The following is a 13,110-nucleotide window of genomic DNA, read 5'->3' as shown; positions in this document are numbered from 1 at the left end:
AGAAATGCAAATTCTCAGGTACTACCCCAGACCTACCAAAAAAGAACTGTGGCGGGGGGGGGGGGGCCTGGAGGGTGGGGTGTCCTGCAATCTGTGTTTAACAAGCCCTCCTGCAGATTCTGAAACCTACTCAAGTGTGACAACCACTGCCCCTGCCTGTAAATCCATATCCTTCATCGTGTGACCTGTGTCACTGTACGATTTTTTTCTAACAGGATTAATAATTAAGAAAAGGGGGTCCAAAATGATTTAATGTGAAAAAAAAAAAAAAAAAAAAAAAAAAAAAAAAAGAAAAGGGGGTCCAGACATATCAAAACATTTAAAACAGGGGCTGGAAATGGAGGACAAAGAAGCAAATCTCTGGCCACAAGCAAGACATAGTAAGGGACTGAGAGTACTCGTAATCTATTCCCAAAAGATGATGGTTCCATTTATAGTCAACAAGGAGAAGAACATTCTCATTGGCTGTAAAGAACTTCAACTCCGTAAACTGAGAAGCATCAGGAAAAGGAGACAGGATTTAAAAAGGAAAAAGAAAAGCGAGCAGATGCGTGTGTGTGTCCTCCATTATCTGTCAAGGGCAAAAGGGAGAGGCAGCAGCCACCAGGACTGCATGCAGCTGAGGATCCAATGCTGCCCCGGAAGGAATTCAAAACGGCTCCTCGTGAGAAGGACAGAGTCCCACTAATTTACAAACACTCAGAAGCATCTTGAGGCCATAATAACATGCTAGCTACAAGAGTCACTGGAAATATTCAGCAAAAAGCGGAAGTCTTATTTCATCACATCTGAAGTAATAGGACGTAAAGACACGCCCACGAGACTAAAGTGCACACTTGTGTGGGGTAACTCTTGCCAGTTACCTGGTGAAAAGTCAAACAGAATCCTGGACTGCAGCACACACAACAGTGAGATCTTCTCAAATGAAGGTCCTCCTTTCTCCAGAGTTGAACGGCAACTACTTTAAATCCCAGGGCTAGTTGTTCCCCCAGCTCTTATCAGCCATCTAGTCTTGAGACTGGCACAAGGATTTAGTTTTCTAGGTACATGATATTAAAACTGTTTTCTTTTCATTTTATACTCGTAATAAAAAGGATGAAGTTTTAAAACTAACTTTTAAGAAGCCAATGAAACCTGACAGCAGCATATGAAATGAAAGCATTTGCTGAACACAGCCATCTGAAAAGCTGGCTTTAGTCCAAGCTAGTCACAAATCCCAGCACAAGGCACCTGCTAACAAAGGCCTCTGACTTTGTAGGACTTCTCAGAATAGCTCATATATTCGGTAAACTAGGTAACGGAATTCATGCACTATCAGCTGTGTGTATATTAACAAAATTACTGAGGTACTTTATTATATGTAATAATCAACTCAGAAATTAAAAAGGAAAATCATCTGATTCACGACACACACATCTCCCCAGGTAACGAAAGTTTTACAGCTCCAATATTCTGAGTTCTTGACAAGGAAAAACAGAATAAAGAAAGTTGCCAAGTAATTTTAGAGGCCTCAGTAAGTAGGAATGAGTCTGCAACAATCAGGATGCAGGAAAAAAAGGGGGAGAAGTCCATAATCTCTCTAAAAAGAGGACCCACTGTATTGTCCATCTATCTGGACTCCATTTCTAAATAGCTAATCAAAGGTAAGAGCTGTTTGCTATGGCTCTTACCTGAGTGGAAATAAAGTGCATCTGACTGCATTAAGGAAACTGATGCTGGCACTCATCTGGTTTCCTTGCTTAAAAGCTCTTTGGCTCAGTCACTGTGATTGTCAGACTGTTCCAGAGCACCTGTGGACCACCGTTAATTTTCAAACGGTTCCCAGACCCATTTTTCAAATGACAAAAAAGGCACACAAAAGAAGTAAAATTATCATCTGTGGTGACAGAACAAGAAACAAGAAGAGCCAAGAGCTGATATTTGGAGTTTAGTTTAGCCTAGGTCAGGTGGATTCTACTAACATATACTGAACAATTTCTACACAAACATAGACGGGGGCTCAGTTACTTCATTCCATAGTGAACTAACCTTAACCAAATTTTGAATTGCTGCTTCTGTAAGAGCTAAATGTTTCCTGGAGATCATCCTGCCAGTACCGAACTTATCTTAAGTCATCTGACAGTAAGATATGAAAAAAGTACAGTACCAGAAATACCACTGCCCAGTCTGAAAATGGATCAAAGTCAGCATTTTTCTGTTAGTGCGACAAATAAGGGTTGATTTCTGCCAAATTAAGCCCTTGTTTAAGGATAAAAAAATATTCTGTTTTTATGGAAGAAGTCTCACTTGTCCAGCACTGAGAGATAACCCCACACTGCTAGAGGCCTAAGGTGTAATACTACTTCTTCCAGCTTTTGATAGGCTTTTATTTTAACACAGTTAACAAAATGTTTTATAGTTACCCTAGGGGAACCTTAAGCAAAACAACCATCACAAACCATATAAAATGTTTGTAATGTTTCTAATTTAACCATCTCCTAGAGTTGGAAGAACCACCAATTACTAGATGACACAATCTCAAAAGAACTGCATAGCACTGTTCATTTATATTTCACCATCAAACAGCAGGTAGCCTTTGGTCTTAAAAATAGAAGCGGGCCCAACCCACAAAGAACCTGAGTAATGTGACCTTTCTTTCAGTCTCATTTCCAGAAGCATGCGTCTCAGTTTAAAACCTGTAAGTTGATGTGAACTCTTCACATACAACTAATTCAGTGCAATTTAAAATCCAGTACAATCAGTAACATTATAGAATTACGAATAAGAATAATGGTTACTTAATCTTTACTCATTGACTTGAAAGACTGTACTTTCACTTGCTCTGTTATTTTTTAATATGAGAAGAACAAAAGGAAAAGAACCTGTTAAGCGGACCTACGTTTTGGCTGTGACATCCACATACTGTCCAGGGCGAAAGTGAGCAGCATAAAGAGGAGTGCCTTTATGAAAAGAAAACAAGCAATATATGAAATGTCGGCCCAGAACAATGTCACTGAACATAAACCACATCTAGAAAGCCTATCAGGTTTCCAAAAAAGTAGAAGATTCTCTTCTGCAATTATAATTATTAGAAACATCAATAATTAAAATTGTTCATCAAACATGTTTTAATCGACTGTCCATGGGCTGAAGAACAATGTGCCCCAGAATGTTGGGCCAACAGATCACGGCTGGCGGATGGGCTTGTGCCTTCACAGAGGCCAACGTGGTACTGGTTGAAATGGGTAATTCACATGACAGACACTGTATTCTTACTGGTAAATACATGGGTTTGATGATTTTTTGTTGCTTTGGTAAATAACAATATAGTGACTTAAGATATTTTTCCTATTTCATATAACGAAAATAAAAATAAAAGAATGACTCAAAAAAAAGTTCTGGCTGGATCAAATCTTTTTTAACCATTAGAGATAAGTTATCTGAAAGTAGGAACTTAAGTGTTTGAACCCAGGTTCATTGTACACTGGATGTGTGATATCCATATATAGCCCATACATATCTATTTTTGGAAGAATGGTCACTGTATCCATAAAATATAGTTATTCTAGCATGCCTGGATCATTTAGAATACTGAAAAATTGCTATTATTGATACCCCTAGTTTTATATACTAACATTTCCAAGTCTAGTTGTATGTAAACGGAGTCTTACTTAAAATACATCAGAAAAATGTGTTATTTAAAGGAATTTTGTAAGTGAAAGTCCTGCACAACATTTTGTTTGCATCAATTTAAACTTAACACTATGAGAACTATTTAATTTGACAATCGGCAAATACTGCACATTTACCATATGTACAGTTAGAAATACAGAAGTATAAGACACGGTTCCTGACCTCAAGAATTTATTATATAGGTGAAGAATCAACATTAACATCATCAAATAAGAGACATTTTTCTTAAAAACAAAACAAAAAAAGCCATAATCAATGTAATAGGGAATATAATTGAATGCTATTTTTGGCTCGTTTAAAACAGGGAGTAAGATTCTATGGGATTTCAGAGGGGTAGTATCCTTTAATGAAGGACTTAACCTAGATTTGTATGGGCAGAGAAAAACATTGAACTAAGAAAAAATAGGGGAGATTAAAACTGACTGAATTTCTAGGAGGTTGAATGACTTGAACTGTTGATACATGACCACTTTTCACCACAAAAACAATTTCAAATGGTTTGAGCTACAACAGAAGTTAATATGGACTTAATTTTTACATTTGTTCCCTTAATTCCATTCACTTTAGCTTTAAACTATAAAACTTGCACTTCAAAAAACACTTTTAATTCTAGCTTATATCAAGGCTGATCCTCTGTCATTCCAATTAATAAGGCCTATTGAAATTGTATTTTACATCATGAAATTCAGTTCAGATATTAAAGTATTAAATCTCAAGACACCCTCTGACTAATTGTTAGAACTCAAGTTCAAGACATGAGGGAGCTTTTCTGAAGTTCAAAGATGTCAAAATGTTGTTGACTACATAAACCGACATAAACACATTGCCAAACTGTAATTTTTGACATTTGGTAAAGTAAAATACTTTGGAATTTTTAAGTAAGGATCGAGGTGCTATGGTCAGTCACTCTACTGTTTCATATTTTCTCAAATTCTTCTATCTCAACGGGGGTCTAGGTATTCCTCACTTACTAAAATGCCACCCTACACCGAGTGAACTTCACATTTTAAAAGTTAGTGTATTTAAAAAAATAAAAATAAATAAAAGTTAGTGTATTTATTTGGAGTGACTCTTCCAAATGTAAAACTCTCTGTACAAGTTAAAAACAAAAGCGCTCCTCCCTCTTTAATGGAAAACAAAGAGTTCTCTACAGTTCTTTCTAGTCAAAAAAGAAAATGGCTTGTTTGTCCCCAGTGATTAAATTAGATGCCATTTTGTATTTAAAAATAAATGTTTGGGGCTTTGTATCGTGGATTCAACTTTATCAAAAGGGCTAACATTAAACCACGTATCTGGGTATTTTTGCCTCCCTCCTCTCCCCAACCTCAGATTACCTGGTTTAATCACAGCATTATCTGTTACACGAAAGATTTTAACTTTCTGTTTTGGCGGCAATCCAAGTTCTTGGTAAAATTCCAATAGAGATGGAGATTTCTAGAGGAAAAGCAGTACACATAAGTAACTCATTAATACTAAAGGTGGAGTTCAATACACAGAGATCTAAACCAAGTTATCAACAAATCATTAAGAGCACACTGTTCCCCTAATGAACAAAGAGCACCACATTCCTCTTATTTGGGGAGGTGGGATTTTTATCTATAATCCATTACACCAAGGATCCACCATGTGCATGGTAGAGCTCATATACACTAAATGGTGAAAGACTTTTCTTCTGTAGGAAAAGAAAGAGTTGTGATCATATGTGAATTCTGACTGGAGACTGTAAGTATCAAGAAACCTAATCCTAAGGCACCTGGGTGGCTCGGTGGGTTAAGCGTCTGACTCTTGATTTTGGCTCTGGTCATGATCTCACAGTCCATGGGATCGAGCCCTACGTCAGGTGCTGTGCTGACAGCATGAAGCCTGCCTGGGATTCTCTCTCTCCCCCTCTCTCTGCCCCTCCTTGTGTGTGCATGCGTACTCTCTCAAAATAAATTAATTAAAAAAAAAAAACCTTTAAAACACAAAAAACAAAAAACCCAAAACTTTCTCTTGACCACACAGCTTCCTTTAGCTAATCTTTCCATTCCCCCTTACAATGCTCCTTGAAAGACTTTTGCTGAATCTACGTTCTATCTTCCCATTCTCTCAAACCCACTTTAATTAGATGCTTGCAGCCCCTAATACTCAATGCAAAGTGCTTGTCAAGGTCACCAACCATCTCCATGTGGTCAAACACACCAGTCAATACTCATCTTACTGGCTCTATCAGCAATGCTTGGCACAGGTGACCACTTTCTCCTTGAGGCTGTCACTCTCTGTTCTTTCACACGCTAAAAACCCCACATTTCTAACTTCAATTGCAAATTCTATTCTGAACTACAAATTCATTCATCCAAATGCCAACTCACTATCTCACTTTGATGTCATACAGCAACTCAAATCTGACATGTCTAAAATTGAACTCGACATCCCCCCAGAAGCCTGCTTTCCTCTGATCTTCCAAATCTCAACAAAGGGCAACTCCATACTTCTGTTGTTTGGACCCAAAATCTTGTGATTACCTTTGACTCTTCTTTCTCACGTCCCATGTCCCACTGATGAGCAGTTCCTGTAGACTCTAAAAATACAGCCCACGTGTGCCTGGGTGGCTGAGTCGGTTAAGGGTCTGACTCTTGACTTCAGCTCAGGTCATGATCTCACAGGTCCTGGGATTGATCCCTATGACAGGCTCCTCACTGTCACAGTGTGGAGACTGCTTGGGATTCTCTCTCTCCCTCTGCCCCTCCCCTGCTCACGCTCTCTCTCTCAAACAAAAGAGAAAAAAAATACAGCCCACATCAACTACTCCTCACCCGCACCCCAATCCACCATCTTTTTCCCAGATTATTTCCATAGCCTCCTAGTCGGTCTCCAAACTTCCACACTCCTGGCTCCATGCTTTGTTCTCCAGTCACAGGCTGGCATGACCCTTTTAAAACTCAAGCTAACTCATGTCTCCACAATGGTTTCCATCTCATGCAGAATCAATCCTAAATCCTTAACATGGTTTACAAGGTTCTGTACATTCTGTCCTCATCTACTACTCTCCTCCTGGCCACCTTGCTTCAGGTACAATGCATTCCTCCTAACCAGTCCAAGAACACATTAAACAATGGCCTCAGGTACTTTGCACATACTGTCCCCCCTGCCTGAAATGCTTTCCTGCCAGATTTTTTCCAGGCCTTGCTCCCTCAATTTATTCAGGCCTCTATGCAAATATTAACTTACCTTTCCTGATTATTCTGTCTAAAATAGCACCACGTTCTGTCACTCGCAATCCTCTCAACCTACTTTATTAGTCTTTGAAGCACTTCTATAGCCATTTTTTATTGTTTATCTTCTATGCTACAGCCTCCCTGTTTCACCCCCAAGCCCACCAAAATGTAAGCTTTGAGAACAGAAACTTTAGGTGCTGCTACATCCCCAGCTCCTGGTAGGTCCTGCTGCCTGTTTTTCCCTTCACCCTTGCCCTTTTTTCTGCTACTGTAAATATCCTTGAATAAAAAATACCTTTGAATGGAAAACTTCATGGATACCTCATTTCCTTAAAATGATGTCCTGGGTCTTTTTTTTTAATTCTTAAGACTCTCGATATAGATTGCTGGAAGACTTACCAAAAGAGTTGTACCACTTTACATTTTCTGGTGTGAAGAGTACCTCTTTCATGTGCCTATAACCAACACAGGCGTATCTATCTTCCTGATGCTCTCTCCCCTTCAACTTCCTCTCTCATCACAAAAGAAACACCTGCAGCCCAACAAGCCATAGTACTCTATGTATGCTTACCTATGTCTGCTTACGCCAGTCCCTTGGCCTGTAATTCTTCTCCACCTCTGTACCTCCAAAGCATGTTAAAAATCTGTTAAATATATGTCTAGTCCCAGCTCCAGTGATATTTCCTGTCTAGATTCCTGCCTGGGCCGCCTTGCCAGAGCAGACTACTTCCTTGTCTGTTATCTCTAGACCTTGCATACATCTCAATTATTATTCATGTTACCTTACATTTACCAGTGAATGTTTGCCTGTCTGCTGGAGCACATGGGTGGCGAGCCGTTTTATTCACCTGTATCTGTAACTTTAGAGCTAAGCACAGTGGCAAGTCAGACACTGCAGAAGTGAGCTAAATGAATGGTGAAGACATAAGAGATGGAGGACAGACATCCGTCTAGACGTGAAGTCCTGGTTTGTCTCTCCAAGTCACCCCACCTTTCCACGCTTGCTGCTGCATCAGTTCTTGGCACACGATATTACTGTGTTTACAATGCTATCTTCGAGTCTAGTTATTTAAAAAATTGCAGGCCTAAAATAAACATTACAGCTTATTCTAGGATGAGCAAATCTTCAGGAAACTATATTATGAAACCAAACCAAGAGTAATTTTGTAATTAAAAAAGCAAGCACAGCAGCAACTGAAAAACCCTAGCCAACTCAAGAGGATGCTGATGATGTACGGATAATCAAGCATCACTGCACACCCAATCCAATGGAGTATCTGCACAGCCAGACTTAATTGTAGAATATGTGAATATGCAGCAAACTGCAGTTCCTTGATTTCAGTTTAAAATGTGGACTGTTAGGGCCACCCTGTAACACTGAGAAGGCTGCCTTTGATAGACATGAAATTGGGTGGCACTGGCCCATAAGTATAGAATGTAAATTTTTGGGTCAGCCCACAAACCCTGGAGCCCTCTAGTGGAACCATGCAACAGATGCTGACAAGCCCTGCTTTGGATGCCTACAAAAGATTGTTCTGTACTTCAGTGTTCCCTCAAGAAGCTATCCTTTCCTCCTTTCCTCCAAAAGAATGATGACATAACTTCATCCCAGTCATTCTCTATAGTTTCACCTCCCACATGCTCAAATCCAACACTCATATTCAACAACACACTTATCAAGTCCCCTACTTTTCATCACCATACACACTTCATTCGCAACAAAAGCAAACACATAAGTTCTCATTTAAAAATGTGGCTCCTTGGGGCGCCTGGGTGGCTCAGTCGGTTAAGCATCTGACTTCGGCTCAGGTCGTGATCTCGCGGTCCGTGAGTTCGAGCCCCGGGTCGGGCTCTGTGCTGACAGCTCAGAACCTGGAGCCTGCTTCATATTCTGTGTCTCCCTCTTTCTCTGACCCTCCCCCCGTTCATGCTCTGTCTCTCTCTGTCTCAAAAGTAAATGTTAAAAAAAAAAAAGAATAAAAATGTGGCTCCTTGCAATTATTTTACTGATGTTCAGATTTAGATTTATTACATTTTAGAATAGATTTCAAATTTATTTGACATTCACATATTCTACCTGATGATTTAAAAAGCATTTTATTAATAGCTTCTAAGTATGCGAGGGAGCTTCTAAGAAAAATCTTTTACTTTTCAGCAACACAAAATAAAGATAAACATCTTGACCTAAGTAACTACAGACTGAGACATAAAAGATAATACATAACATGCTTCTTGATTATCTTTTAATTTCAGTAAAATTGAATACTTTTTTTTCTTTTAAAAATCAAAATATCATAAAACTAATTAGGTATTGTTTGTGAAAAACACCAAATGCTCAAGTTGAGCTGAAAGCAGCAGTGGTGTAACACAAGGCTTTTTTTTTTTTTTTTTTTTTTTTGACTTCCAAATAAATGATTTCAAAAGGCAATTTAAAAGACTGACAGCAATGTCACACTCGGATAATCCCATCTATGAAGCTGCATTTTTTTGTCTCCCTCTTCAAAGTTCTTTGCAATTATCCCTCTCACAATGAAAATGCTTCTCTGCTCCTAAGATGAATTGATTCGATCAACTTTTAAGGCCACTTAACTTCCTTATTCAAAAACACTATGTTTTTATTTACAATAAGCTACAAAAACAGCAAAAGCAAAACAGTCTAATTTCTGGGAGGCCTAAAAAAGTCTTTACAGAGTTAAAAAAAAAAACAAAACAAACAACAACCCAAAACAGTTCTAGCCCTATTATAAATAAAACTGATTCAATCATTTTAGAATGCTTAACTAGTTGAGATTTTATATTCATCGGTGTATTTGTTTTTAAAACCTTCTATAACCAACGCACTTGCGGTTTCTCTGAGGGATACAATACGCAAAAGGAAGTCTGCTTACTTTTAGGTTTGAAAATCTTTTTCCTTTCTGAACCAAAATTCTTTACTTATAAAGAATTCTAAAACTTCATTTTCACACCTCACTCTAAAAAAAGGTCAAAGACAAAGATTTTTCTTAGTATTTAATACATGTTCTCTGGACCTAGAAAATTTATATCTTGAAGAGCATGAAAGGTCTCTGTAGCACTTCCTATACCAGAGAGTAAATTAAAAAAATCTGTGCAAGGTAAGTGGGTGGAAATCCTCCACAACACAATAGAGCATCCAAATCACCTTGCTGTGCGGTATACTCATGAAAGAGAATAAAGCTTAAAATGTGTAGACCACAGTCTCAAGTATGAACATGCAGTACTACCATTTCTGAAATATTTTAATTATTAGTATTATGCTAATAAAATCTTATCTATACGACACCTTCTTCATTAAGTAAAATAGAATAAAATGAGTTGCCAAATACATTTTTGGGGGGAACTTTTGTTTTTCCTTGAGAACTAAAATATTTGAGAGTTAATGTGAGACTTTTAGAACCAAAAGAGGATTAGCAGCCATCAAGTCCAATTCCCTGTTTTTATGTATAAGACGACAGATGTTCAAGAAAGTAGAGTGAAGGGAGCTAATGGTAGAAGTGAGAATTAGAACTCAGCTCTTCTGACCCCACATCCACTTGTTTTTCCACTGGCTCACAGTTCTGGGAAGTAATGTTCACAGATCTGTTGGAGCAGAGTGGATTATCCCAATTTTATGTTTGATTTACAAGTATCAAGGGAATAAAGTCATGAATTTACAAAATTGGTAATGAAAATAAAGATGATGGTGCTAGACATAACAAAAACACAGAAGTACAATCAACGAGAAAACATGTATCAAAAAATTATTCACATGAAGACTAGCATATATACATTTAAAATATTCAAACATTTGAAAAAAATCTGACATGTAAAAAAAGTTTCCATAAATACCTCACTGTGCTTTTCATTACTGTGAAATTATTTTAAATCCTAAAATTATTAGCCAATAAATTGTCAAGAGTGAATAGCAGAATTTTTAGCAGAACTAAAAATATATATAAATAGGCAATACTAGTATAATATGCAAAAGTAACTAACTTCTCTAACACTTATGAGACAGGCCTAAATGGACTCTAGTCCTACCAAACTATAGGACTCTGATGATTCTATATGGTTTTAACCATATAACTGAATTCACTGATCAGTATATCCCACTATTTATGGGACAACCCCACCTGAATTTTCTATAAATGCCGCACACACTTCTTTCCTCCAAAACTTCCTCTTTCCTTGTTGCTATTTCAGGTTACAGCATTAGCAATGAACCAGGTGCTCGCTTAGGAACCACTCTCTGCCTGCGTCCCCTCACCATATACTCACCCAGTCTTCTTTAAATCCCTGTCTCTTCCAAGCCCAATGCAACTGCCTTGGCTCAAAGCCTTTTATCCACTCTTCCCAGAGCTTAAAACAACTTCCTAAATGTCCTCCTCGCACCCAGATTCTTCTTATCTAGTTAACCAGGATAATGACCTGACCACATTACTGCCACAGTTAAAGAATTCAGAAAGCTCTTGGGGTGCCTGGGTGGCTCAGTTGGTTGAGCATCCAACTTCGGCTCAGGTCATGATCTCGCAGTTGACGAGTTCAAGCCCCGCATGGGGCTCTGTGGTGACAGTTCAGAGCCTGGAGCCTGCTTCGGATTCTGTGTCTCCCTGTCTCTCTGCCCCTGCCTCACTCATGCTCTGTCTCAAAAATAAACATTAAAAAAAAAAAATTTTTTTTTTAAAGAATTTAGAAAGTGCTTGGGAGTCTACAGGATGAAGTCTAAACCCTTCAGCACTCTACCCAGAAAGGTGTACCTTTGCACCTTAACTACCTTTCCCCACGCTCACATACTAAGATCTCCTACACCACACCTCTCTTCCCAAGCACACATGCCCTCTTCCATGTGTCTTTGTAGAAGATACATATGAAAAATCTCATTAATCTTGGTAACAAATCTCTTAGGTAGGTAGTATTTTTATCCCCATTGTACAGATGGGTAAATACTTCAGCATGGAGGGTAAAGTTACTTGTTCCAAATACTAAAGAGAGGAACTGGAACAATAGAGAATCCTGGGCTCAAGGGCTTCAACAAACTACCTCCACCCCAAATCCACAATTTACCACATGGACAAACACAAGTCTGTGACTACGGAATAGCCTTAAAACTTAAAGAATTCAGATCTGAAGCTAATGAAATGTACTATTCTAAAGAATGAAAATACATCCTTACATAGAAACGTGACACAGTTTTTCCTCCTACAGTTAGGGCTGCCATTTTTCCATCATGGTTTTCCTTTGGAGTATATTTTAGAACATGACAGTCTTGTACCTAAGAAAACAAATATAAAAAAACTAAGTTATGTGCCAAGATACATTTTAACATATCATACCAGCCACACCAAAGCCTTAGGACAATGAGGAATTCCCTAAAGTTAATTATCTCACCATTCCTCTAACACCAACCACAATCTTAAATTATAGAAATACCCTTAAAAAAAAAAGTCAAGTACAGGCAGAGCATACAGACAACACATAGAGAAAAGTGCCTAAAACAAAAATATACAACAGAACGCGTAGTTGTGAAGAAAATAGGCATTAACCACCACCCATGTCAAGAAGTAGAATACACAGGGGCGCCTGGGTGGCTCAGTCGGTTAAGCGTCGGACTTCAGCTCAGGTCACGATCTCGCGGTCCGTGAGTTCGAGCCCCACGTCGGGCTCTGGGCTGATGGCTCAGAGCCTGGAGCCTGCTTCCGATTCTGTGTCTCCCTCTCTCTCTGCCCGTCCCCCGTTCATGCTCTGTCTCTGTCTCAAAAATAAATAAAACGTTAAAAAAAAAAAAAAAAAAAAAAAAAAAAAAAAAAAAAAAAAAAATTTAAAAAGAAGTAGAATACACAAAACCTCTGCGTGGCTCTTCCCATAACCTCCCTGCCTTTTTTTTTTTTTTTTTTTTTTTTTTACCCCTGAAGCAGTGGTTCTCAATGTGTGGTCTCCAAAGAAGCAGCATCGACATCACCTGGGAACTTGGTGAAAATGCTGACCCTTAGGCCTCAGCCCAGACCTACTGAATCAGAATCTCATTTTATAAGCCTTCCAGGTTGATTGTGAGGCTCACTAAAATTTGAGAAGCACTGCCCCAGAAATAACTACTATTCTTGACACTTACAGTAATCATTTACTTACTTTTCTTTATAATTGCTACCTTTGAAAGTATTTAATAATGTAGTTTAGTGTTGCCTGCTTTAGACTTTGTACAAATAGAATCAAACTGTAGGTGCTTTTCCATGCTTTGCTTCTTTCA

General features: G+C 38.4%; 1 protein-coding gene across 1 annotated transcript in view; it reads right to left on the bottom strand.

Annotated features, from left to right (window-relative positions):
• MRPL3 (mitochondrial ribosomal protein L3) overlaps positions 1-13,110 on the bottom strand; it is a 51,783-nt gene that overhangs the window by 28,025 nt on the left and 10,648 nt on the right. Inside the window, exons 4-6 of the mRNA XM_042955562.1 lie at positions 12,040-12,138; positions 5,007-5,106; positions 2,879-2,939 (exon numbers count right to left, since the gene is read on the bottom strand). Coding sequence (XP_042811496.1) covers positions 2,879-2,939; positions 5,007-5,106; positions 12,040-12,138 — 260 coding nt within the window. The remainder of the gene's footprint in view (positions 1-2,878; positions 2,940-5,006; positions 5,107-12,039; positions 12,139-13,110) is intronic.

This window comes from Panthera leo, chromosome C2 (assembly GCF_018350215.1).
Source record: "Panthera leo isolate Ple1 chromosome C2, P.leo_Ple1_pat1.1, whole genome shotgun sequence".
NCBI lineage: Eukaryota > Metazoa > Chordata > Mammalia > Carnivora > Felidae > Panthera > Panthera leo.
Note: the sequence above shows the minus strand (reverse complement) of the source record. Positions and strands in the feature narration are given on the sequence as shown.